Genomic DNA, 27,773 nt, shown 5'->3' on the forward strand with positions numbered 1-27,773 from the left:
TTTTGGTCCAACTTCTCAGGGAAACATAAAAGCGTGCAGTTATCACATATAGAAATCCATGCAAGCAAACACACACACACACACACACACACGCACGCATGCACGCAACTACCATGGAATTTCCAAAGATATTTATCCTCCTCTTCAAGGTGACCTTTTTTTTTTTTTTTTTAAAGCCAATGGTTATAGAATAATCAAAGGCATAAGCCAACATAGGGACAGCATGAAATAAAACTCATCCCAGGGCCACACGTGAATAATATCAGTGACTATGGATGAATGAATTTTTTTGCAATTATTTTGGTAATTGCACTGATCAGAATATATCGAAAACCCAGAGGCCAACGTGGTTACCTGCTATATTTAGCAACAATCTTTTTCGTAACATCCATAACATGAACGGTACATGAAATGTAGATCTTGAAACATTTACTATACCAGAACTTGACTGGTTCTCGGATGGCAGATGACAAATTGATGGGAAATGATGTGGATCAGACAGAATAGGAAAGAGAATGAGCTGAATGCAAGAGACAGAAGAAAGAGATTGATTATTAAATATCAGAAAAAGCATCCATCACCCACGTTGAGAAGGACAATAAAGAAATAAAAGACAGACATTCTGACAATCACCTTTCTTTTTCAGTCCCTCCTCCAACAGAAAAAAACACTCACCATTAATTAGATCATTAATAACATGTAGCACTGTTTCCCCATTATCTCCTTCCCTCTTAAGAATAAAACCGGCTCCACTAATGACAATAAAGTGTTTTCCAGAGAAGCAGCCAGCTTTAGAAGGCACCTGGCTCTCAGCACACTATATAATTTATCCTACATGGGTGTTGTTCCAGAGACCATCAATTTCTTAAAGTGCACACAGAAGTTTTCCATTTTTAAACTCGTGACACTTACGCTTGTCCCACGCCATATTGTTCTTTGTCTTTATTTCTATTTTTGGGGAAAAAGAGCTGAGGATCCAAGGAAAATTGGGCAGGATGACCTTCCGTCCTCATGATGCCGTGAAAAGCCTTTCCAGCGATAGAAATAAACACTTCATAGGGGGACAGGTCCAACTATCTTTGTGGAGATGGTCTCTAGTTGCCGTGACACTACTATTCCTCATTCCTTGGGTTTCTATCAAGGCAACTGCTTGAAAAGTATCTCAAATTGGGCCCATCATTATTTTCCCCACTCACTATTCAATTTTCCACCCATCGATGGTCACTGGAAAACTGACCTACCCTCCCATCCCTAATTGTGTCTGAGGCTGATGGATAGAGGAGGCCCTAAAGCAATGCCAAGTAAGTTTGGCTTATGGGGGAAAAAAAAAAAAAAAGCACAAGAGTCCTACTTTTGACACCTTCAGCTGCAGTTCTGAGAATAACTCCCACAGCTCTGCAGAATATTAATGGGTCTCTAAAGAATCGTGCTAATCTATAAATAAAAGAATGCAGAAATCCTCAATAGGCCAATTTTGTTAAGTAATTAAAATGAAAAATGTGAACAGAAATACCATTATCTTCAAAAAGCTGGAATTCATGTACATGAAGGATTCAAAGCATGTAACAGTATCATTTATTTTTAACACCTATATGGGGGCTGGTTTTAGCTTTGTCCCGAAACAAATGGTCCTTCTACATTTCGTGCACATAAGGCTTATTTGAGCCAGACTGTTTCATTTCTCCCACTCATAGAAAGAGCCATTTTTCCCCCTTACAAAGGCCCTAGTGATTTGTTTTCTTTACCAAATTCAAAAATTGCTGATTGCAGAGTTACACACAGCAATGAGGTGCTTGCTATGGGACAGAAAGCTGGGCAGTGTTTATAAACCATTGTGTTGAGTGAGGAGGTCCTCAAAATGTCACTGTCTCCATCCAGTGTCTTCCAGGGCAAAATTATGCCAGAAGGGTCTCTACTTGTCCTTTCGTAGCCCTGGGGAAAACCATTACACTGCCTCAAGAATAGATTCTAGATTCTTCTGACCCTTACATCCCACCCTTCCTGATGAGCGATCTGGTGCCGGAGGGTACACCGAGGCTTAGAGCATCCAGGTGGATGTGGGTTCAATCCCTCCTTTGCAAACTGACTGTGATGTGAGGCCAGGGCCAGGAGCTACGGCTATCTGGGCCTCACTTTCTCCATCTGTGTAATGGGTGGGGGGCATCAGTTCTTTCTCAGACTTGATAGAACTAAATAGGACTATCAGTGCTATCAATTGTGTGAAAGTAAAAACGGGCCCATGAGGAAAGCTCTTTGCTTTCCTCTTTGCTTCCCTCACTCAAGGCACTTCCAACTGGCTGCCCGTCGGAGGTGAAAAAAAATAACACCATGTTGACCTTGAAAAAGATTAGGAAGTTTCTCACCTTCAAGTGAAAGCAGAGAGGATGAGCTCAGGCATCTGTCACATACTCACACAAAAAGAGGCTAATGTTCTGTTTTATAGGAAAGGGAGTTTCCCATTCTAGAGGTCACACGTATTTCTTTCAGTTTTTCCCTCCCCAGATGCAACGGCGTGTCCGCTGCTGTCAAAACGTAGGTTATACACAGCGCACAAAACACGATACCATTAAATACACGCGTGTGTGTGCGTGTGGAAAACAGAAGGGAAGACAAACGCCAGACTGTTTACAGCATAACTTCCAGATCCTGGAAGGGTGGGTTTCACTCGCTTTGTTCTTTACCCAAATTGTCTACAATTTTTGCAATGAGCGTGTGATACACTCATTACAATTCTATGAAATACACATATTGAAAGAAGCTACTTAAAAAGAATCCCTCTCCTCCCAAAGCCAAAGAATTCGCTTCTGCTTATTATGCATATGATCACAAAGGATTCTGAAGCTGCTCCGAGGGGAAATGGAGGTATACTGGGAATGCCTGCCTCTCCAGCACTCCTCCCAGCTCCCACGTGCGCCGTGGGAAATTCCTCCGGGCCCCTCCGCTCTTCTCAAGGAAACGACCCGAGTAACTTCATACCTTGCAGATCAGCTCCAGGGTGTCCCGGGCAGTGTCCCCGGGCCGGACGACGGTCAGGGCTGGCTGGTTATTTGGCAGACAGAACCAGGACGGAGTGAAATATTCATGGACCCAAATGTCGCAGTCGGGATTGTGCTGATGGACGCTGGGCAACACCATTTCTTTTTCCCTCTACGGTAAGAAATCAAGTTAGCCAGGCAACGGTAGTCAGGCTTTGCTCTTTTTGATCCCCAGATCGTACACAGGAATTAATTATTCCCGTGAACATGGCCCAGAGTAGAGATGGTGGCACTGGATGAAGAAAGGGACATTCAGAGACAGGAAGAAGCTGCTGAGAGAAGAGCTTTAATAGAGGAAGGAAAAATTTCTTAGATACGGTTTCTTAGACCTGGTCCACGGCATCCACGGGTGGGCCGTGTGTGAGTGAGTGGGCACTGAAATTTGGAAGAAGAGAGAAATGGCTCATCCATTCAGCTCAGTGTTCTTGCTAGGATTTCTTCCACCAACCCGCCTTAATTTAGAGCAGGGAATTCCTGCAGCAAGAATATCTATGTGTGAGTTCTGTTCCAAAGGCAACAGTGAGGCCCCAGGGACGTTCTTAAAGAAAAGATGATGCTCTAGCACTCGTATTTACGGGGACCATCATCTCTGTGCTTGCATTGACCTCCAGCACAGTTCTGGGAGGGAAACGGCTCCATTTCCCAGGTGAGGTTCAGGGAACCTCAAGGCATGATCTTTCTGGCCTTCTTAGGCTGTTGCCACACTCCGTCCTCCCCACCACTCTGCTGGAGGCTGGAGAGTAGCGACCGGTTTGTGAGGATGGGCTATGCGTGCATTCCCGGTTGGGTTAATCTAAGCCGAACAGCTAAACCCTCCACAGCAATGAAACAGGGGTCCAATCTCTTTGAAATAAGGAAACAAAGAATGATGTTAGATTTCAGCAATGGAGAAAGAATACTGATGGGCAAGACGTGCTTTGATAAGACTTGATTATTGGTTTAAAACCAGGTCACCAATCAGTAAATACATATCTTCAGGTTACCAAGAACAAGGCTGGTATTAACAAATGACAAGAAGAAACAGATTTCCAAACAAAGGCTGACAGGTGGTAACGTAACAACTTCCATTCACAAAAAGAACGAATCCCAGAATGGGGGACCTACTTCTGTAAAGGCTACTGAGCTAAATTCACTCAAGAAAACAATTTCAGCTCTGGCTTTGAATGATGTTGCACGTGCAGATAAACTAAACCCCAAGGAAGGATCAGCAAAAAAAGCAATCAACTTGGTTAAATCCCAGTAACTAAAATTGGAATCTCCTTACTGTCCCCATGCACCGTGTTAAAAAAATGACAATCGGAGAAAGACAACTATCATATGATCTCCCTGATATGAGGGAGAGGAGATGCAACATGGGGGGTTAAGGGGGTAGGAGAAGAGTAAATAAAACAAGATGGGATTGGGAGGGAGACAAACCATAAGTGACTCTTAATCTCACAAAACAACTGAGGGTTGATGGGGGGAGGGGGGTTGGGAGGGGGGGTGGGATTATGGACATTGGGAAGGGTATGTGCTATGGTGAGTGCTGTGAAGTGTGTAAACCTGGCGATTCACAGACCTGTACCCCTGGGGATAAAAATATATGTTTATAAAAAATAAAATTTAAAAAAAAATTGGAAAAAAAAATGACACTTAGCAATGGATCAGTCCAAGTTTTACACCTAAACTGCTCTTTGAGATCAAGGCGTTCTAGCCAAGAAACGGAATAAAGAAGTATCTCCAAGAAACGGAAAAACAAAAGGGACACAGAAATCCAGAGGAAAAACATTTACGGGTTCCAGGATCTCTGTGCCTGGAGAGGATATCCCAACATTAAAAGTAAACTAATAATTGTATGCAAGATGAGTTACCTAACTTCAGAAATGGCTTCATTAATATCAAAAACCATGCTTGGATCGCATGTAGGTACAGCGATTTAATTACACCAGGTCTCATCAGAGGGAGAGAGAGTCTTTCAAAGAGAGGGCTGTGGCTGGGTATTTCCAAGGACGGCTGCCTCTGCACCCACAATGACACAATCCAGGAGCAGTCCGAGCACAAAAGTGAGAGAAGGCCTGCCCGTGGCCGCTCGCCTCTCCTCCCCCCTCCAGTGGCCGGACCCCCCCCCGGCCCCCCCCCCCCCCGCCCCCCCCCCCCCCCCCCCCCCCCGCCCGCCCCCCCCCCCCCCCCCCCCCCGCCACCGCACTCTGGTTTCAGAGGTTTGACTCCACCTAGAACGCCAGGCTGCTGACCACGGCTGCTTGGTTGCATGGCAACCCAGGGCTAAACTCTCTGTCATATCGATTCAGAGTCCGAAAACCAGAGGACCCTTCCAAGGTCACATTGTCGACAGAACCCCCGAACAAAGAGGTTGCTGGTATCACTACAAGGGTCTTTAAAACTCAGGAATGTCCATTTATTTAGAGGCTGAAAAAACCAGCCCAGGGGAAAAAAAAAAAAATCAATATTCTTTATGGGCTTTCAATCAGAGCAGTTTGACAACCCCTTTTAAATCCAAGCACAAGACTGGAACAAGTCTGTGAATCTTTAATTGAATACTTGTCTTTCAGGAGGCAAATGCAGTATTTTTTGTTTAAAGAATATACTATCGGAACAGTTCTTTGAAATTAATGGGAACAAAACAGCATGTGTGGGCAGAGAGGGAGGGCAGTACGAATTCACTTCTTGGGAATGGAAGGTGGATATAAAAGGAATCAGCAATGTCATAAAACACTCAGCTCCCCAGAACCCAAATTTTGTCTTAAATTCTAGATGGGAAATTATACATCCAAATGGTAAGTATTGAAAATGTTATGGCAGCAGGAGCGTGTTCTCATTGTTACCAAGTTTTACACATAAAAGGCTTTTCCATGTTTTACTGACCTGTTACATAACTTTGAAGCTCTGATCATTTCGGTATTTAACAGAGTCCACTTAATTTTAGGATCCCAGGAAACCAATGAATTGTGTGATGTTGATACATTTGTGGTACTTTTAGAAAAGGAACGTGTTTATTTTTACCTTGCCATCTGGAACAGTGTCATCAAATATTCCCTCTAAAGATTTCTTTACAGCATCCGTTCCCTCACCGAACACCTGCACGTATAAAAGAATCATCTTAAAAAAGACCATGGGCAGGAGGGCAAACAAGGAATGGGAAGGGGGATGGAAAATGGACACGGCTCTTAGAAAACATTACAGAGCTTCCAACTACTCCTCTATCAGATCCGTAAATAGGGAGCACAATTCCATGGTAGCAGACCATGGAAAGTACGTTCCTCTAACTGGATCACTTCCCATTATCTTTGACAACTCGAAGAAGAAAGAAGAAAAAGAAGAAGGAGAAGAAGAGGGAGAAGAAGAAGAAGGAAAAGGGAAAGAGAAGAAGAAGAAAAGAGAAAGTTAGCTCTTAGATCTGGATAATTCATTTAGATTTAAAGACAATACATTTGCTAAAGCAGTGATCTAGGTTTGTTCACACTGAAGAGTTTCTGCAATTCCCTCTTAGACATGATCAAATGTTTATCAATAATTAATTTGTCATACTCTGTGGAGTAGAACCCGAGAACGTACTTTTATAGTACCTTCTACAACACAGAAAAGATTGTTTTTTTTTTTAATTTAAAAAAAAAAAAACAAAACAGAAATTTGCCTGTTGTTCAAATTTAAATGAATTCTGCTAAGGCGTCAAAATCTAAACATGGAGACAGGAGAAATAACACACATTGGCTCTAAACCAATCAGATACTATCAGGACCGTACAGATGATTAAGAAAAAGTCTTTCTCCCGAAGTAAATGAGATCAACAGAAACAGACAATTTTTGTCAATTTCAAAGTACTGAATTAGTAAGTAAATTTCTGTTGGTGTGCTTATAGCTAAGCAAGAAGTTTTTGTAAACTCTTTAAGAAAAAGCAACAAGAATTGCTTGGAAGACGTGGCATCACCCTTTGATTTTTGAAATACGTTAAAACATCCTCTTGGACTGGGTCAACGCGAGTCATCTACTTCGGCAGCGATGGGAATGTAACACAACTGGGCGCCCATACATAAGAAGCAGATGAAGCAAGGCTTTTGATAGAAAAGAAGGTCAAGCCGAGCTGCCAACCGCAAAGCCCTGGCATATATTTTAGTGGTGGTCTGAGCCCTCGGCCCTCACGGGATTCACACACAACACCACACCACCTCCCAGAAGGAGGGGGGAGTCTTGACTGTGAAAGTCCCCCGTTGGTGAGTTTAGGCAAGAGCCACCAAGTCTCTTGTGTGATTTTTGATGGATGAAATAATGACTTTCCGCAGCACCTGGGTGGCTCAGTGGGTTAAGCATCTGCCCCACTTTGGGCTCCCTGCTCAACGGGGAGTCTGCCTCTCCCTTTGCCCCTCCCCCTGCTCTTTCTTCCTCAAATAAATAAATAAATCTTAAAAAAAAAAAAAAGAAAGAAAGAAAGAAAGAATGACTCGCCCCTAAACTGTTTTTTCTTCAGATTTACACAGAAGCGAACTCCCTAGTAGTAAACTCGATGTCCTGCCTTCCCCAGAGACCACAGAAAAGACCGTAGGGGGTCCCAGCTACCTTATCATTTGCGACTCTGGTTTCCTGCAAATTCCATCAAGGATATAGATAACCCGCATTTAAACGGTGAGCGTGGTGGTCAGTGAAGAACGCAGGACATCGGTTTTCAGGATTGACGTCTCTTTTAAACTTCAGTTCTTAAGCCAGCTGAAGGCTGGGATTATCAGAACGAATAATGAGGGATCTTTTTATGAAGGTGGTCGGCTGGCTTCTCACTTTGCATGAGGGTACAGAGTGAACAGGCAATCCTACTGTGCCCTCCAAAAATGCTCACTGCCTCCCTTTCCGGCCACCATCATCCACGAATCCAACATTCTCCTTTGCCTAAACCAACAACCGTGTTCCTTCAGTCCCTAAAATCCAAATGAGTGGTCCTGGAGCCACTCGTTTCACAAAACCAAAGGAGGAGGATGCCAATGACAATGGGGCAAGGTTCCTAGAAGTGACTCTAGTAGGACGGCGGTCTGGGCAAGAAGGGGTATAAGGGACAAGGGACAGCATCTGTCGGAGGCCTGACCCCCCACCACTCTTCTTGGTGGTGCTGTTCACCATGTACCGAGATCCCCTTTGAGCCCCAGCATCTGGGCGAAAGACAAAGGAACCACCCATTTAATGTCAACCCCAAAAACCCAAGGGCAAAGAAACAGTCCAATTTCCCCAGCGGCTGCCTTTGATCCCGCGCCAGAGACAGTCTAAAAAACTCTGTGCTCAGGTGCCCACTTGGCTTCATCAACAAGCCTTGTTTTTTTCTGAAGACTCAGGATGAATTGTGCACTTTCAGGAGGTCTATAATTAACCAGCGTTCGGAAAGGATGCAGGTGGGGACACAGGAGCCTGGTGATAGACTAAGAGCAGAGTTCAAAGTCAGGCGTACGCATTATCTATTAAAAGTCTAGTGCAAGCAACATCTTTGTGTCAACCAGCCGATGTGAAGGACCAGCCAGGATCAATAAAGGTGCACACACACCCTCACAAGGCCCAATGGGAGCTGGCCGGGGAAGCGACCTGGCCCTGCTTCCTACCTGATTGATGCTGGGGCGTCCCTGCTTCTTTTTGGAGGTAGTGTCCAGACCCCAAAGGGAAGAAAACCTGCTCCTCCGCTTGCTGGCAGATCTGGACATGGCCTGAGTACGACGTCTCACTCCAGCTTCACCGGTGCGAGCTGCCACCTGAAAACAGTGAGGAATGACATCAATAAGAGAGAGGTGTCAGGAGTGCTCCCCGGCTCCAAGGGGTCCCCACTACGCCACACCTCGAGGGAGCATCATTCTGCGTGCTGGATGGGACGCTGCCCGATTCATGAATTACTTAATAAAGCCAATGAGATCTTCAAATTCATAGAAATTTTTTTAAAAAGCCAACAGTGACCCCATCACCAAAGCATTTCATCTCTGACCCCTATACATGAGGACTTTGAGGGCCCTTCATGGATTTAAGATAGAACTGAAAGGCTGGCAAACTCCATCACGGTCCGAAATCACAGGAAAACAGGCAGTAACAGAATGTATAGGTTCTGTTTCCAAGAAGTAGGTGCCCTTCTGGTCACAGGATTGACCTTGAGCAGTAAGTTAAGCTAACTAAGATTCTCCCCGAATGCCACAGAGCTGTTTCTACATTCTGGAAAAACGGTGCCTGAGTGTCGGGAAAAACAGTGCAAACAGTATGTGCTGGTTCTTGTGATTCCATGTGAAAAATCTAAACTTAACCCACTCTTTCACTGATTTTCTCAGAATTCCATAATTCCCTTCTTAGGGAAGTGACAGCAGTCCCCCAGTATCCTTCTCCCTCTGCCTCAGCTAGAGAAAGTCCCCAGGTAGCTGAGCACATGGCTACCCAGAGTTGACTTCTTTTCCTTTATAGCAGGACATGCACTTGTGGCAAAGTCCTGGACAATGGGAGATAAGCAGAAGGGCCATACCAAGATGCAGGAATCATCCTCAAGAAGAGGGCAACTTGGGCGCCTGGGTGGCTCAGTGGGTTAAGCCGCTGCCTTCGGCTCAGGTCATGATCTCAGGGTCCTGGGATCGAGTCCCACATCGGGCTCTCTGCTCAGCGGGGAGCCTGCTTCCCTCTCTCTCTCTGCCTGCCTCTCTGTCTACTTGTGATCTCTCTCTGTCAAATAAAAAAAAAAAAACTTTAAAAAAAAAAAAAAAAAAAAGAAGAGGGCAACTTTCCCCTTCTCCTTCACTTCCCTCCTCAACAAAGGAAGGTCCATATGCGAACTAGTTAGTCTAGGACATTCAGACAGAACCCTTTCCAAGGACGGCAGGACAATCGGATGAAGGGACCTGGGTCCGTGAAAGTGGGAAAGCCCCCTTACTGGTCTTACGTGTCCTATGTTTAGGTAAAGGAGGAATAAAAATTGTTTTGTTTTAAAAAAAATAAACAAATAAAGGGAAGCTAAACTCTGTTGAGATATTTGCCAGATGCCAGCAGCCCAGATAAATATTTCCGAGGGCATCTGCCCCCCTCCCCCCCCACCACCAAGTTTAAATCTGCCTCTGGGACAATGGCTCAAGGAGACGCCGCATCTCAGTGAGGACTCCAGAGTTCTTCCCAGGCACAAGCTCAAGCTTGAAGCGTATCCTATGGGTTATAAGCAAAGTCCCAGGAGCTTAAGTGAGGTCTCACTTAGGCCACCCACAGGCTTTCCTTTCATATAAGGGAGTGCCAGGAGATACAGCAAGTCAGACTTGAAATGAAACCTCCCCACCCATTCTTTGTTACTGGAGATGAGTCTTGGAACCTCCTTGTCATAGATTCTCACACGGGCCACTCCCAGGGTGATGACTGCCAACTGGAAGCAGTCTACGGGATGAAACACCGTTGGGTAACATTGGGGCCCCCCAGCCATCAAGCACGGTGGTTAGAAGGCACACCTCTTTGGGCTTTTAAGTCCCCTAGAAGCTCCATGAACGGGCTGGCAAAGACATTACAAACAGGAACCCAAACAGCTTCTCTGCATGGGTATCGGGGGAAGGTGTTGGTCCCAAGTGAAAATAGGAAGATGAGATCTTGTGTTTTCCCAGCTTGGCAAAGAAGAAAACTCAGATCCGGGCAGATAAAAATCCCACATCCAACACCACATTACAGAAACAGCTCTAATCTAGGATTATTATGCTCAAGGTGCTGAGGGGGACAAAAAAAAAAAAAAAAAAAATCAAAAACCAAAAGGTGCATGTCTACTTTAAAACAGATAAACATTTTCTCTATTCTCCTCACCTTCTTAAAGGTAAACACAAGTTGTAAAAAGAATAAGCTTATAGTGTGCTCACAAACATCCATGCTCGTGTGGCTATTTCAATGATCAGTTAAGCTTATCGTCACAAAATGACGCCAAGAACCACTAAATAAATGGTATTAAAGTTAAAAATCGGGGCACTGGGTGGCTCAGTGGGTTGAGGCCTCTGCCTTCGGCTCAGGTCATGATCCCGGGGTCCTGGGATCGAGCCCCACATCGGGCTCCCTGCTCTGTGGGGAGCCTGCTTCCTCCTCTCTCTCTCTCTTGGTCTGCCTCTCTGCCTACTTGTGATCTCTGTCTCTCAAATAAATAAATAAATAAATCTTTAAAAAAAAAATAAATAAAGTTAAAAATCCTGGAGGGGAAAAAGCACCCATTGGGCCTCATATTTATCTACCTCCTTATTAACAGATAAATTCACCTACGGGCGCCTGAGTGGCTCAGTGGGTTAAGCCTCTGCGTTCAGCTCAGGTCATGGTCTCAGGGTCCTGGGATCGAGGCTTGCATTGGGCTCTCTGCTCAGCAGGGAGCCTGCTTCCCCCTCTCTCTGCATGCCTCTCTGCCTAGTTGTGATCTCTCTCTCGCAGTCAAATAAATAAATAAAATCTTAAAAAAAAGAAAAAAGATAAATTCACCTATAGATATCTGCACACACACATACAGACAGCCGTATGTAAATACAGGGCCGGTGTATTACCCTGATTTTATATTCATATGTACCTGTATTATTACCTTGGTTACTTCCTTAGGGCACACATCAATACTGGATCTACCATGTCTATTTAATTGCTTCTTTCTTCTGCATTCCCCCCACAAGAATATAATCTCCAATAAGAAAAGAACTTTGGGTTGTCTGCTGCTAGAAACCTGATCACAAAAATAAGTGACATATGCCAGGCCTCCCATGTACTTGTTGACTGAATAGAGAAAATAAATAAACCAATGTCACAAAGCAAAAGCAGAGATCCTGCATAACATGGTTCCAACAGTAACTCTTTAGTTTATAATTCTGGAAGAACTGAGCCCAGAAGAGAAACTTCTTTAAAAAAAAAAAAAAAAGATTTTATTTATTTGACAGAAAGAGCGCACAAGCAGGACGAGTAGCAGGCAGAGGGAGAGGGAGAAACAGGCTCTCTGCTGAGCAGGGAGCCCAATATGAGCCTCGATCCCAGGACCCTGGGATCATGACCTGAGCTGAAGGCAGCCACTTAACTGACTGAGCCACCCACGCGCCCCCAGAAGAGAAACTCCTACAATCATAAATATTCTCAGTTACCGGTTGACCAGTTGGTTTAGTCTGTTTAACCAATGGGTGCTTCCCCGAGGGGACAGGGGCCCTAGAAACTGCTGAACTAAGTACAACCCCCAACACAATAATGACCCAAAACAAGCTCAGGGATCTGGGGGTGAGTAGGGGGGAAGCTGGCAAAAGAACTAGTAGACGAGAGCTCAAGAGTTTCTCAATGATCTTTGCCCAGACAATGCCTCCCTTTGTGGCCGGAACCTGATTACTCTATCATTCTGCTCATCTGTGCAAACAAGAACAATGATAACCTTCTTTCAAAGAGTACAGTGGGGACCCTTCAGTTAATTACTGCAAATCACTGAGCATTATGGGAAGCCCTCCTGGTGAATGGGACTTAAATTGTAGCCCAAATCTCCTCGCCGTCCCCCCCCCGCCCCCCTGCCCGGCTGCCCTCACACTTCTTCCTCCCATGCACCCCCCACCTTAAAAGAAGAAGAAGAAGAAAAAAAAAAAAAAAAGTCTGGACAAAAGCTAAATTGAAGCCTGTTTCAATCCCAAGGAAAAAAAATTCCCTGGGGTCAAATGACAAGGAGAGGAGGAAAAAAATAAGTCTCCAATAAATCAGACTGTAAAATTCCTTACCCAGGATCTCCTACAGGAACGGGAGCAGCAAACAGGAACAGATACCTGACAGCCTTGCCTAACTGGTTCTGTCTGAAGCGAAAACCCTCATGGAAAAGAGAAGTTTGCAGGGGCACCTAGACAGATGGGCACCCAGATCCACACTGCAGATGCAGCTGTGGAGGAGCGGGAAGGAAACACCAAAGGAAGAGAAAGCTGCACATAAGGAATTAAATATCCTCCTTTGGGGGCATCTGGCTGGCTCAGATGGTTAAGCATCTGCCTTCGGCTCAGGTCATGATCCTAGGGTCCTGGGATCGAGTCCCGCATCGGGCTCCTTGCTCCATGGCAGGAAGCCTTGCTTCTCCCTCTCCCACTTCCCCTGCTTGTGTTCCCTCTCTCGATGTGTCTCTCTCTGTCAAATAAATAAATAAGGTCATATATATATATATATATATATATATATATATATATTCTTTAAAATCACTGATCAGGGACGCCTGAGTGGCTCAGTTGGTTAAGCGTCTGCCTTCGGCTCAGGTCACCATCCCAAAGTCCTGGGATAAGAGTCTCACATCGGGCTCCCTGCTCAGCGGAGAGCCTGCTTCTCCCCGCAACTTGTGCATTAGCTCTCTTTCTCCGCCTCTCTCTACTTTTATTTAAAAAATAAATAAATAAAATAAAATCACTGACCAAAAAGCCTAAGTTACTAACTCTCCCATCTTGAACTGGCCAGACAGTCACAGCCTGCCCATCAAAAGAAAAAGATACACAAATCACAGATAGTGAGGCAGAGGAAATTAGACAGTCGGCAGATAAACTACAGAAGGGCAACAATACAGTGATTTACTTCCTTGTTTCAGAGAAGTCAGCTCTGATGGCTTTGAAGAAAGTAAGGCAAAGAAGTTTTAGGTAGATTGCAGAATTATTTCTTCTAAGAAACCTAATCAAGCCCAGGAAAAGGAAAAAGGCCATTCGGATGCTTGGGGTTTAGAATTAATACGGGACCTGCACCATGGATGTCATGAGCTCCTGTGACACAAAAGCTGCCTTGACATTCTTGCAATGCAGCCAACAAGAATTTTTATCCCAATTCGGGGTTTTTGTTCGTTTGTTTTGTTTTGTTTTTTTGCACAATAGGCAAACTGAGATTTGGTCAAGTTAAAATTGATGTCCGGGTCTCAGAGAAACAGCCCTAGAGCCTCAAACTAAAAACCATTTGCAAGATTAGACATCACAGCATGTTGACCCATCCCTACAAAAAAAAAAAAAAAAAAGAAAAGAAAAGAAAAAAGGACTTAATAACTATATGGAGAGGTTGTAGCCAGGGAGACCAAGAGAGACTAAGGGCTGAGCTGTAATTAGCAGAACAAATCAGGATGCCAGTTTTAATAAGTCCAGAAATTGGTTTAAGACTTCTTTAAAAATGTAAATCTACCCCTAATTATCTGAATGATGACGCTAATCTATTTATAAAGAATACAAACGCCTCTGACTGAATCACAGCTCTGAACTCAATTGAAGGGTACAGCTGACACGGCGAACCAAGAGCAGCACAGCCAAGGTCTTCCAAAGCCGCTTCTGGAACCTGAGCCTTAACATTTAATTCCGCAGCAAATGTGCTAAAGGTGCAGTACATGTTAAGTGGGTGTTGAGCTGCATGGGCTGAAACCGTGTTAGTCGCACAGCAATTTTTGAGAAGAAAGGAGCCAAAAGTACATAAAGCTGTTCGCAATTTAGCAAGCACATAAAATTACAGACTGCAAACACACAACACGACGAGGCAATCTGCCACTCTGGAGGTCAGGGGAACACTCTCCTTCCGGAGCAAATACGTTATGTCGGTCGGGCTGGAAAATCACGGAAGATCTTTACCTTCCTCGAACGCATCGGCTAGTCATGACTGTCCAGAACTGATTTCCAGAATTACAATATTTAAAATTAGAGTGAGAAGGATGATCTCCAAAGAGATCTATGTTTACTATATGGTTTATATGATTTTGTGCGTGTGTGTCTAATGCATTTATGCAGGAGAGAGCTCTCCACTTAACATTTCCATGAGGTTAACATCAAAAAAATCTGTATTTGGATAAAAACCAGGACACTGCCTAAAGATGACACAACTTATCAACAAACACTACATGCAGAAATCTCTTAAGATAATTAACTTTCATGTCTTCTTCGCACAGTAATTTAGGGCCCAACAAGACAGGCGTTAAGTAATAAATTTCAGAACAGATTCAAACGAAGATCTGTACCCACCACAGAGGGAGGGGACATGTCAGACATCCACACATAGCAGTAAACTAGAAAAACACAGCCGACACTCTTGTCGAGTCCTGCTCAGGATTAACAGTCAAGATAAGTATTTCTTAAACACACCTCAGCTTCTACTCACCAGGGCATGAAAGGATGATACAGAAAAGATCCCAAGACGGCCCATCGCCACTTTTGTTGGTCGGCTTGCAAAAGCAAGAAGCCTTTTGGGGTTTGGCAGCTCCCCTCCTTGGAGGCTAGCTAAGTAACAGCGGTAACGAAATAGGTCCATTTGGAACTGTTCAAGGTTTTGCTCCCAAACAAAGATCTACAGTGGTGAAAAGGTGAGTAAAAGGGAAAACAAACGTTAACAACTTTATCCTCCACAAACGGTACAGATCTGTATGCTCTCAAGGTACTGATCACACTTGTAAGGGGTAAACAACAGGTACCCTATGTTTCCTAGGGAAAAGCAGCTCAAGTCTTACTGTTTTCATAACTTAGTGTTTTTTCCCCCCACAAAGATCTACAGTCATACATCAGTTTGGTAAACGGAAAGTATATGTTAGTTGTTCTGTGTCCTCCCATTACAGATGTCACATTTGTGGGCCACTCTAGCCCATCAACTCCAAGCTTTGGGCCACAAACCCAAATGTAGGATTTCTACCACTGGAAAATTCTAGGAAAAGTGAGGCAAATTAAAGATCACAGGCAAAGAGATCAGGAGCTGTTGGGAAGAGGGCACGGCAGACAGTACAGGGTGGGAAGCAGAAAACACTAGAAGGTGAAGACTGAGGCTCTAATAGAATTCCAACCACAGGGTATATCCAAGATATGTGTCCTTGTTTTTCTTTTCTTTCTTTCTTTTGTGTGTGTGTGTGTGTCCTTGTTTTTCAAAATGGCAAAGTAATACCTACTTCCTAAGACGGAGGTGATATTTAAAGGAGATCATGCAAGAATGAGACTCAGTACGGGGTCTGGTGCACAGCGAGGGCTCAGTGATGTTAGCCATGATCTGGATAACGACTAATGGTGGACATGGACTTTTTACTTTGACGTGAAATATAGTGTTAGCGTACGTACATGTCCACAGCACTATTCACAATAGCCAGAAAGTGGAATGAGTCCAAATGTCCACCCGTGGACAAAAGGATAAATCGTGGTGTGTACAAAGATCCACTACAATGTGGATCAAGCCCAAAACATGACGCAAACGGCAAGAATTCACACACAAAAGGTCACGTGTTATGTAATTCTGCTTCCACCAAACATCCAAAATGGGTGAATCCATTGAGGCAGACCGCCGGGAGCAGGGGGAGCAATTTAACAGGAATGGGGCTTCCTTTTGGGGTGAATCACAATGTCTGGCAACAAGACGGGACAGAGGTTGTGGGGGCTCAACACTGTGAATGAACGAAATGCCACAGAATCGGACACTTCGAAATGGGTCATTGTATGCCACGTGACTTTCGTGTCAATGACAATAAATACCGTGTCAGGTAACAGAGGGCGAGACCCGTGGGACACCACAGGCTGGCCCATGCCATCAACTGCTCAGTGATTTAAATTCACTTACCCACATAATTATTTCCTAAACATTAAGACAAAGCTTCAAAGCACGACTAGACGCTATCACAGGCGTGGAAACAACTGAGTAGAAGGCAAACGTGTCCTCTGTCTGTCACCTCGCTCAGTCTTTCTTTATACTTCTGCTCAAACACTGCAACACATTTTTTTAAAAGACACTCTACCTTTTCTAAATTGAGGAATCGGGAGTGTGTCCCACCACAGCCGAGCCCCTCATCAACCTGAGTGGGAGAGGGGGGCAAACTGCAGACTCCGCAATTTCACAAATGCCCTAGAAGGAGCGTGGCACCAGTGGGAGTGAGAAGCCTCCTCTATCAGATTCTTTCCATGTAATATTGCTCCCTCCCGCTCACAACAATCAGCTGGGAACGGTGGGTGAGGGACAGTGACGGTCACAGTAAAGAATTCAGCCACCCGGATGACAGGCTGACAACGACATCACCGATGATCCTGTCATTCCAAGGAGCCCAAGAACTTGGGAGACCTACCACTCCCCCACCCAAGTCCCAATGCAGAAGAACGAGTACCTGGTCCAATATAGTTTTCTTCTTCTTTGAATCGGTGACTGAAGACAGCTGCATCTCGCCCATTTTCTTCATCTTTTCATCCATATCAATCTTCTGTTCCAGTTTTTTGATTTCAGACTTGAGAAGCCGGAGCGTGTCTTCCTTGTGGTGGTGCCTCGCGACGGCCGCTGCGCAGGCGGAGTGGATGGCGGTGATCCAGTTCTCCAGCTCCGTCTGGCTGGTGGTCTGTAGGGGGGGTTGGGTGGGGAGGTGGGGGCCGAGAAGAAACAGCCGCCTCTTAGGTTATCAGCAGGGAACCAGAGCATTTCTAGAAAAGCCACGGCCTCGGGAGTCAGGGTGACAGGTCTGCCTATGTCGTGGGTCAGGCTCACCATCCCGACCTCCCCTTGCAGAGACACTGAAACAAGGTGGTCTTGGGTCAGACACCACACCCACCCCCGGCCTCCAAGAGCTGCGTGGGATAGGAGTCTCTGTGTCTGCTCAGAACTCGCTTGTTGTGACGGAATGAATTTGTCTCCCCCAAATTCAAATGTTGGAATCCTAACCCCACTGTGTGATGGTAGGAGGGGGTGAGGCCTTTGGCAAGTGCTTAGGTCATGTGGGTGGAGCCTTCCTGTGGCAGATTAGCGCTCCTATAAAAAGCGGCCAGGGAGCTAACTAGTCCCCTTCTGCCAAGGGAGGACACGTAAGAAGACACAGTCTCTGAATCAGGAGGCAGGCCTGCCCAGAACTCAACCATGCTCCCACCCTGATCTGGGACTTCCAGCCTCCGGGAGGTGAGAAATAAAATCTATCGCTTACAAGCCACCCATTTATTTATTTATTTACTTGTCCATTTATGTGAACAGCAGTCCGAATTTAAGACACTATGGAGGGGCGCCTGGGTGGCTCAGTGGGTTAAAGCCTCTGCTTTCGGCTCAGGTCATGATCCCAGCGTCCTGGGATCGAGCCCCGCATCGGGCTCTCTGCTCAGCAGGGAGCCTGCTTCCTTCTCTCTCTCTGCCTGCCTCTCTGCCTCCTTGTGATCTCTGTCTGTCAAATAAATAAATAAAATCTTTAAAAAAAAAAAAAAAGACACTATGGAGAGCTTAGTTTCTAGCAAAGAGGGTTGTTCTGAAGCAAAGGTCAGTTTTCAGAGAGGGCTGGTCAGTTCCAAGGTCGAGAATGAGGCCAAGGAACATCACTGGCCAGGGAACACACCAGCCCTGCCCCCGGTGAGCTGCTGTGACCCAAATCCACAGGCCCCGTGCCAGAGTCAAGCAGTAATGACACAGTTAGGGTTGCGGAAGGAGCTCAAGGCAGCCAGAAGCAGCGTTATGTTCGGGGACACGTGGGAGTTTTCTAGGAAGTGGAGCCACCCAGCAGCGAGGAACGGCTTTTCCCATTCCGTTCTCCTTTAACATGGCCATCCCCCAGCAACAGACAAGCAACTCAAAGCGACTCAAGCGGCTCTGAAAGGTGAAAGTCAGAGAACAGTCTGGGGGAGACAGCTCATTTGCACTAAACCACCATTACAAATACTTCAGGAACTCAGTCAACGGGTATTTCTAAATGAGGACAGGCTAGAATTTTCCAGGTACCCCCTGAAGCCCAGAGAGGTTTAATAAACACTCGGAAATTAGCTCACTGAAGAAAAAGGTCTATTTGGCCATTTGAGTACTAAAGTAACAGCCAACATCATTTTCACGCACAGGACACTGATTTTTCCCCCTCCCTCCCTGATGCATCTTCTTAGTCTCCAAACTTACTGGAGGGATGGCTGGTGAACAAAATTCTAGTCACGGGCCCCCACTGCCTGGTACTCTGCACCCCAGCAACCAAACACCACCCCAGGTGTCCACGTTATTTCTGAATCCCCTCGGTGTGGTGTCCCACAGAGGGAACTGCAACATGGCACCAGCCAACCGAGCCACCACCTGTCGGGCAAACCTCAACAACCCAGCAGTTGTGACTTTTGGAGAGAAGTATATGCCTGCGCCTGATGAAGACGTCAGGGAGCTGGACGTTCTCAGAGGAGCGGCAGAGCAAAGCAAGTGGGATCATCTTGTGGAAACTGAGGGGGAGAAGAGGAGGTAGTGACAGCGGAAATTCGAGGTAAATACTTGTAGGGACCTGCGGGTCTGTATGGGACATTCACCTTTAAATGCTTAATGTTGCTTCAAACTGTTAAGGTGTATCTCCTCTTGGAAAGTCACTATCTTACATTTTATCTTTATATATTACTTTCAAGTAACTCCAGAAAAATACAGTTTTAGGTCCTCCCATACGTGATAAATGCACCAGGCTTGTTCCTGCCTGGTACAGAGCACAGGGTTTGACCCTTGGAGTCTCTCGGTGCCTCGGCATTAGCGGGTATGTTACCAAGTAGAGTTATTTTTCATCTATCTAACTAACTATCTGTCTGTCCAGGGAGGGAGCTAAGGAAGGAGGGAGGGCGAAGTTAGCTCAGATGGAAAAACAACCTAGTAAGGATTCTTTTCTAAAAGAAAAGCTTTGAGGGGGCCCCTGGGTGGTTCGGTCGGTTGAGCTTCTGCCTTTGGCTCAGGTCATGATTCTAGAACCTTGGGATGGAGGCCCATGTCAGGATCCCTGCTCATCAGGGAGGCTGCTTTTCCCTCTCCCTTTGTCCCTCCCGTGCTCATTCTCTCTCTCTCTCTCAAATACATAAAATCTTTAAAAAAGGGGGGGTGCCTGGGTGGCTCAGTTAGTTAAGCATCTGCCTTTGGCTCGGGTCATGATGTGAGGGTCCTGGGATTGAACCCCGCATCAGGCTCTCTGCTCAGCATGAAGTCTGCTTCTCCCTCTCAATCTGCCTCTATGCACGTGCTCTCTCTCTCTCAAATGAGTGAAATCTTTAAAAAAAAAAAAAAAAAGCTTCCAGGAAGAAAATACCAAGTGCAGGTGAAGATATGGTGCAATTAGGATTCCCAGGCTCTGCTGGCTGCTGCTGGATGGAAATATACCACCGGTGTAAGCGCTCTGGAAAGCTGCTGGACATTACCTAAAAGAAGCTAAGTACGTGCATGCCTTGTGACCCCAAAAATACAATCCCGGGTATACACTCAACGAGAATGCATCCACACGCTCACCAGAACATCTATACCAAAATGTTTACAGCAGCATCATCTGCAATGGGCCAAACTGGAAACCACCCGAACACCCGCCCACGGCAGAATGGATACGTAACGTGAGGTATGATCACACGATGAAGTACGCTACAGCACGGAGAACTTAAGACCACAAGGTGAATACACCTCACGCACGTAACCCTGAGGACAAGCTGCCAGACATACAAGGATAGAGACTACGATTCTCGTGGTCTAAAGCACAAACACAGACAAAACCGGATGTACCACTACAAGTCAGAAGAGGAGAGCTTTGGTGGGAGTTGGGGAGGGAGAAGCAGCTGGAAGGAACCATGAAGGGGGTGTCTGGGGCACTGGCCATGTTCAGCTCCCTGGTCTGGGTGCTGGTTACACATGCGTACGACATGGGGGTATGAGCTTTTGGAAATGCCATCAAAATGTGTACTTTCCTGTGTAGAAATTATACTTTAATAGCAAGTTTACAAAAAAAAAAAAATTCTAAGATTCAGTACCCTAAATTTACACAGAATTTTTCTGTGACTATCCTAAAAATAATAGATTTCAGGTTTCATTTTTCCTTTAAAAGTTGTCCCTAGAAGATTGCAAGGGAAGCTCCAAGCAGCCTGATCCTCTCAATGGGGGCCCGGTCATCGGATAAGCAGCTGCCTCCTTGAGCCGAAGCATGCGTTTTCCTTCATGTGTGCAGCTCAGGGGATGCAGGGAGCGCTCAGACTTTAGGGGAGCTGGCATTTTCACCTATTCAAAAGGACACCGCTGGGAGCGTCTCAGACAATCTATGGGGAGGCAGCACGTGCCATGAGGAGAGGCTCCAATCGTCTGCTGTAGAAACACCCGGCACATCAACGATGCTTGCTGTGAGGGGGGCATCTGTCTCCCCCAGAGGCTCCTCAGCCACCTCCCGCCTCCGTGAGAAACCCCCACCCCCAGGCCCCTCCCGCCTTACCCCATGGAGCAAGAAAAGGAAACCTACATGCCTGATAGCAGATCTGAAGAATTAATGGTTAAGATCTCCAACCGCCTAATACAGGCTCTGCTAATTTAAGTTAGAGATTTAAAATTTTTAAATCTATTAAATATATTAAATCTTTTAAATATATTACTTAAAATATATTCCCCTAGAAGGGGCCCAGGTGCACTTTACAGATGGGGAAACCAAAGCCCAGAAAAAGTTGGGTATAACACAGGAATTTATTACAAACCTTGATCTTGACCAATCCCATGATGAAAATCATTTTGTTACATGCCACGCTGCTCCTGAACCCCTACTTCTCATCGATTCCTCTGAACCCGGCCCCCTGTGGTGTCATTCATTTTGCAATTGGAACATTTTGACCTCTCCCTGGGCACACAGGAGGATGGAACCTTCCTGCTCCCTTTCAAGTTCAGTGTGGCCAAGTCATGGCTTTGGCCAATGAATCTGAGGAGAAGGGACATGTGTCATCACTAAACACAAGCCCGATTCACTCCCATTCTGGTCCCTCTGCTTACAGTCATGGAAGCCATGTGTCAGGATGAACCTTCTGTCAGCCTGGGTTCCAGAGGGTCCGGGACAAATACGGCCTCAGACCAGTATCTGTCAGACACGTGGCAGAATGAAAAGGGCTGCACCTTCCTACAGAATAATCTAACCATCCTGACTGATACTAGTGAAAATCCCACTTCAATGCTTCTCGAAGAGTCTATGTAACACACTTTAAACCACAAGGAGAGCCATAATCTGATAGGTTCTATATAACAACAGCCTTTTCCTCTCTTTAATGAAAGCAGGACCCCTTCTTCCCTCCACCTTTGAGGGTCTCTGCCAAACTCAGCCAAGGGCAACACACCCCCTATTCTGATGCCAGAGAGTTTATGTCTGCATCCCCATTAGGAAGTGGAAGCACCTAGCTGGCTCGATCGATGGAGCACGCGCGATTCTCGATCTCGGGGTTCTAAGTTTGAGCCCCAGGCTGGGTGCAGATTACTTAAAAAAAAAAAAAGAAGTGGAAAGAAAGACCGATACTAGCCGAGAAGCGAAGGAGCCTTTGAAAGATGTATATTTAAATTTGGCAGAGCAGCTATCCTGAAATTTATTTAAAGAAAGAAAGATGGTCGTTGCCAGGGGTTCGGGGAGGAGGGGAGCGGGAGCTCGTGTTCCAAGTTTCAGGTCTGCAAGATGAGAGGAGTCTGCAGATGGACGGCAGTGACGGACACACCCCAATGTGAACGTACTTAACGCCACCAAATGTCAGCACACTTACAGACAGTTAAGAAGCTATATCATGTGTACTTGACCACAATTAAGACTTCGAGAAATACACAAGGGCGCCTGGGTGGCTCAGTTGATTAAGCCTCTGCCTTCAGCTCAGGTCATGATCCCGGAGTCCTGGTATCAAGTCCCAAATCAGACTCCCCCTGCTCTGAGGGGAGCCTACTTCTCCCTCTCCCTCTGCCTGCCACTGCCCCTGCTTGTGTGCACTTGCACTCTCTCTCTCTCTCTCTCTCTCTCTCTGTGCCAAATAAATAAATAAAATCTTCAAAAAACAAACACACAAAAGCACCAAGCCCCACAGCCTACAGAAAGAGAGAGAGACAAGTCTGCCTACAGCTTTACGGAAAATGTATCCATCAGGCATTTTAACCATTAAGTACGCCTCGAGCCTCCAAGCTTCTCCAGAACTGTCGGTGGCTGAAGGCAGTTCCATTAGAGAAAACTTCTGCTCCTGCTGTCCCGTCTCAACAACACAGCAGAGTCTATTTCTAAGAAGCACAGTTCCCTAAACCAGCTTTGTGAAAGGGCCGGTCCATTCCCAGGGGCACACCCAGAGCTATGTGTCCAGGAGAGGGTGGGCTAAGCCCACCCTGACTGATGTCAACATCGAGTAAAGCAGAAAAACTCTGTTAACAGTTCCTGGCAGTCTGCAGAGCTGGTCACAGCAGACCACTAACTTGATAGACTGTCTCCCAGGACTTAAAATCTGACATGCTAGAAAAAGCTTTTCAAAGCTGCTACCTTTGCATTGCCTTCTTGAAGCAGGCAAGTTTGATTAGGGTCATTAGGTCCACTCAAGGGCCCTCTGTCAGAATCCAGGGGTCAAAGGGCAGGAAGGAGAGACACCCCCTCACCCCCACTCCTGTCACCACGGTTGTGATTTCCCCCACACCCATCTGCCTCCATTAAACAAACAGCAGCAGACAGGTAGCAAAACTGAATTTCGTGATTCTTCCTTTGCCCGCTGGAGATGTTATAAATACTGTACAAAGTTCAGTGAAGGGAATAAGCAAAGTTCTTGCCAACAGAGGAATATAATCAGCAAAAAATGCATTTTGCATAAGAGCCCCTTTGAGTGCGGAGTTAAGATGAAGCTCAGGGCTTCATTATGTACTTAAATAGCTCCAGCTTCAATTACCCAACTGAATGGAGGATACTCAGTGATTTCAGATAATCAATGGTTTACGTGAGTGGCAGGAAAAGGGAAATTCATTTTAAACGAGAGAAATACTAGGGAATATATGCCAGATCTAGGAAACTAAAATTTCAGATAATCTGAGTTTATAGAGGCACGAGAATAATTGTCAAGTAGGTTGAACTTCTTTTTTTCCATTTAAAAAGAACCAAGAAAAGGGGAATAAAGTTAGGTGTTTTTAAGAGGTTAGCAGGGAATGAAGTTCCTGTGTGAATTTTGAAAGTCTTTATTTTTTTCTATTTTTTAATCTTATTTATAGAAGACTTAAATAAGCTGTCATTTTTTAAATTTCCTTAAGTAATAAAAAGGGGCTCAAATCCAAGACCCCAAGATCAAGAGTAACATGCTCTACGGACTGAGCCAGCCAGGTGTCCCAGTATCCCAGTATCATCTTTACCATCTGCAAAGAGAACTTAATATGAGGCTCTCCTCGTCCACTGCACAAAGTCATAAAACTGGGTACCACCCCCCCACCTCATACTTCCTCCTCTCCCTACCCCCCCACCCACCTAAGGTAAATTCTTCGGAGAGGAGAGGGTCCAGACTCTAGGAAGACAAGCACAAAAGGAGGAACTGTTTACTGCAAATAGGAATCAATGGAAGGCTGCCCAGTAGATGCAAGGGCAGGAGTCATCTCTGGCAAAGCCGAGGAGCCCCGCAGAAAAGACCAACAAATACTGTCAAACGGACACCCCCCAAAAAAAAGGTCTTACCATCTGTTCATGCTGTAAAAGCCCCCCATAGATGGCACAAACAATATCCGAGCAGTTTTTTGGTACCTCACATTTAAATATGATCAGATAATCAAGGACCACCAGACATTTGATGAATGCCTCTAGCATGAAAGCCAGAGACCAAAGCGCACAGAAGCCAATGTATCTCAAAGAAAGAGAAATAATGCATGAAGCCCTGAAAATTCCCTGAAAATCCAGTAACATCCCCAGAGACAGAGACACAAAATAATCTAAGGCTATAAACAAATGCACAGTTTACAATGAAAAAGGAACAATGAGGAAGGAACAGGGAGAGAAGGATAGAAAGAGAAAAGAAAGGAGGAGGAAGGGTAGGAGGGAGGGAAGGGAGGAAAGAGAAAAATGGAAAGGGAGGGTGGATGGGACAGGGAGAGAAGGGAAGGAAGGAGAGGTAGGAGAGAAGAGGAGGAAGGGAGGGAGAAAATGGGAGGGAGGGAGAAAGGGAGAGGGAGAGAGAGAAAAGGAGCTTTTAGGAATAAAAAGACAATTAAGATCTCAACAGAAGGCAAACCCTTTTAAGAAATCATAACCCTGGTGATAGAAAATTATTCTAAAACTTCAAAAGAGAAAATAAAGCACACACAAGATAATCCAAAATGTGACTGGTATGAGACTATAAGTGAATAAAGGGGAAATAATTTTCAAACCAAATTCCAAATTACTCAAAGATAATTCAAATAAAAGGCAGAATGAAGATATTCTCAAATATGAACCATTTTGTAGGAAGTTATCACAGGTTTGTTTGTTTGTTTTCCTGAAAAGGAAGGAGAAAAAAGGAAGATGTGCAATCCAAGAATCTAACTACGGTAATGAGGGGAAAACCAGGGTAACTACTATGCCTGAGGCCAGGAAAAGAGACAGACTGGAGCAGGAGGGTAAAGGACCAGGGAAAGGCAATCTCCAGGACACAATATAGTACTAAGTGACTAGATAATAAGTTGGAGATTTAGAAAATACTGCTAATTAGGCATAAAAATAAGTAAATGAAGCAGAAAATAAGAGGCAGGCATTAACTATAGAAAAAAAACCCAAAAAGTTGTTCAAGAAAGGAAATAAAATGATGGTACCCTATTTGGCCCAGCAGCTAATACTATTTATATGGTCACAGCAGCATGAAAAACCTTAACAGTATAACAGAGACTATTGATTTAATCCTAAATGTTCATATAATAATATACAAATATGAAGAAAGGAGAATTCTTATATAATACAGCTGAATATTCATTTGTCATCACAGAAAGTCAGTAGCTGACGTCTGAAGTCAATTAAGAAATACTGTAAACATGTTAATGAGAAATGAGGGTAAATACAAGAAAAAAGAAAAAATACAAAAAAAAAAAAAAAGAAAAAAGAAAACCCCAACCAAACAAAAAAAAAAACCCAGCTAAAATAACTGAGCCTAGTTGCTTTGGGGACCGACCTGAGGCTGGGGGTAGAGGTAGAGGATGAGAGGAGACTCTCACTCTAAGCCTTTTAAGGTTAACTGAATTCTTTAAAACTATGTGCTCATATTGACTTCATACAAATTTAAAATAATGTAAAAAGGAAGACAAATACAGTCAGTAACATATTATTTGGATAATACATAATAGTATACAGACTATATACTAAAATCTAGCTCAGCCACAATTATATCCCTGCACTGTACTTTTAACATATGTGAGGAGACCTCTGAATACAGTAATAGTAGGGCATGTGCCGTAAATGATTATCAGCCCTGTGTATTCATTTTGTACTCCAACATCCACACTCTCCATCAGTACCCTCCTAAGAGCTAAGCAAATGGGGACCCGTACTTTGGAAAAACCCCTTCTGATGCCTGAAGAGGACAGGGTCCAGGAGGAACACCCCTCCCTTCTCCCTTTCAGGGAGCTTTCTGACCCTGGATCCCATACGTAGCATCAACAAGATAGGCTAAGGAGCTCCTGGATGAGTCTATGCCTAGCAGGTTGTTCCCATCAGCCTATCTGGTATTTCCTTCACTAGACTGCATGAGATGGGCCACCAGAATGGTGTTGACGAAGTTGATCTGGGGTGAGTCAAATTCTTTATATAGATAAAATCTGCCTGGGGCTCCAGACATCTTAGGAGTTTACCCACCTTCACAACTAACCCATGTCAAAACCAACAGTAAGTATTTCTAAAGTGGCTAGCTAGAGGCAGGGAGATGATCTATGGCAATGGGAAAACAGGACTTAGCTACAGACTACGGCAACATTTAAACCAACACAGAAAACAATGACAAAACGTCCAGTTTGTCTGATCTGCAGAGGAGCATGAAGTTAAGAGGGAAGATCAGATTGGGATCCAAGAAGATTTCAACAAGTTCATCAGAAGCCCAGAAACCACAAACATAAGATTTCAAAGAAGTATGTTTAACTTCTGGATTTAGAGTTCTTGAAACATTGATTATAAGAAGATGGAAGAGAACTTGTAAGAGTTAATGTTGTGGGTATGATAAACCACAAGCTCAGTATGTATCAACAGTTTGGTGCGGTTCCTACTAAATTAAGGAACTGACACTAGCGTGGTGGAGAAAATGGGAAGAAGCAGGAACCAAACTGTGGGCAGACTGCGTAGGACTGACCTCACAGGGGACAGGGTGTTGGGTTCCAGAACTATTTACAAGGAAGACCACCAAAGACCTGAATCGTAGGGAGAATGGCTCAGAAACCTTCCACAGGGAAGCCTGAACAGAAGACATGGCACGAGACAGATGAGAGCTGTTTTCAAGCATATAAAAGGTTAGAAGAAAGAAGAGGAAGAATTGCTTTAGACCTGGAAAACATATGGAAACAAAGGAAAACGATAAAAGTCACCATAAAGTACTATCTCAACACAACAAAGAACTTGATAAGTTTTGGAGCTAACGAGCAAAGCAGATGGTTGAAGAGCTCCAAGCTTCCCAGGGATGGAGGTTGTCATGCAGTGGGCAGGCTGACCAGCCAGCAGGGGCTCCGCAGAGACAGTGCCTACCTTGAAGGCAAGGCTAGACTTTAATCTACTCAAGTTCAAGAGGCTAAATCACCTTTGGAGTCTCTTCTACCAAGTCCACTTGATGCCTCCTTGTGGAAGATGATTTCCAGGTTTTTCCCCAAATCTGGCTGCCCTGGTTCAGGGCATGTGTGCCAATGACCTTCATCAAGTCTACACAGAACCAGATGTGGTACTTCAAAATAACTGTCTGGAGCCTAAGAGCCTAGTAACACTCAAAGCCTTAGCCTCGTCACCGGAAAGCCACACTCACCTTCTGTAAAGATACTTACTTAAGAGGAGTACAGGGCACTAGACACTTTTCCTTATAATTAAAATGAGAACCGTAACATGTAATGAGCATTTGCTACCTACAAGACATCTGATTTGGATTATTACATCTAACCCCCAATTTGTCATAAAGGTGTAAA

The 27,773-nt window shown here is 44.9% G+C and overlaps 1 protein-coding gene across 2 annotated transcripts in view; it reads right to left on the reverse strand.

Annotated features, from left to right (window-relative positions):
- The window catches only part of LOC111155650 (T-cell lymphoma invasion and metastasis 1), a 200,621-nt gene that overhangs the window by 77,702 nt on the left and 95,146 nt on the right, over window positions 1-27,773 (reverse strand). For both annotated transcript variants that reach the window (XM_022515945.1, XM_022515944.1), the window contains exons 6-10: window positions 17,065-17,289; window positions 15,093-15,278; window positions 8,609-8,755; window positions 6,036-6,110; window positions 2,977-3,147 (exon numbers count right to left, since the gene is read on the reverse strand). In XM_022515945.1, the coding sequence (XP_022371653.1) occupies window positions 2,977-3,147; window positions 6,036-6,110; window positions 8,609-8,755; window positions 15,093-15,278; window positions 17,065-17,289 (804 nt within the window). The remainder of the gene's footprint in view (window positions 1-2,976; window positions 3,148-6,035; window positions 6,111-8,608; window positions 8,756-15,092; window positions 15,279-17,064; window positions 17,290-27,773) is intronic.

The sequence above is a fragment of the Enhydra lutris genome, unplaced genomic scaffold (assembly GCF_002288905.1).
Source record: "Enhydra lutris kenyoni isolate GAN:26980312 unplaced genomic scaffold, ASM228890v2 scaffoldscaffold43, whole genome shotgun sequence".
In the NCBI taxonomy this organism is placed as follows: domain Eukaryota; kingdom Metazoa; phylum Chordata; class Mammalia; order Carnivora; family Mustelidae; genus Enhydra; species Enhydra lutris.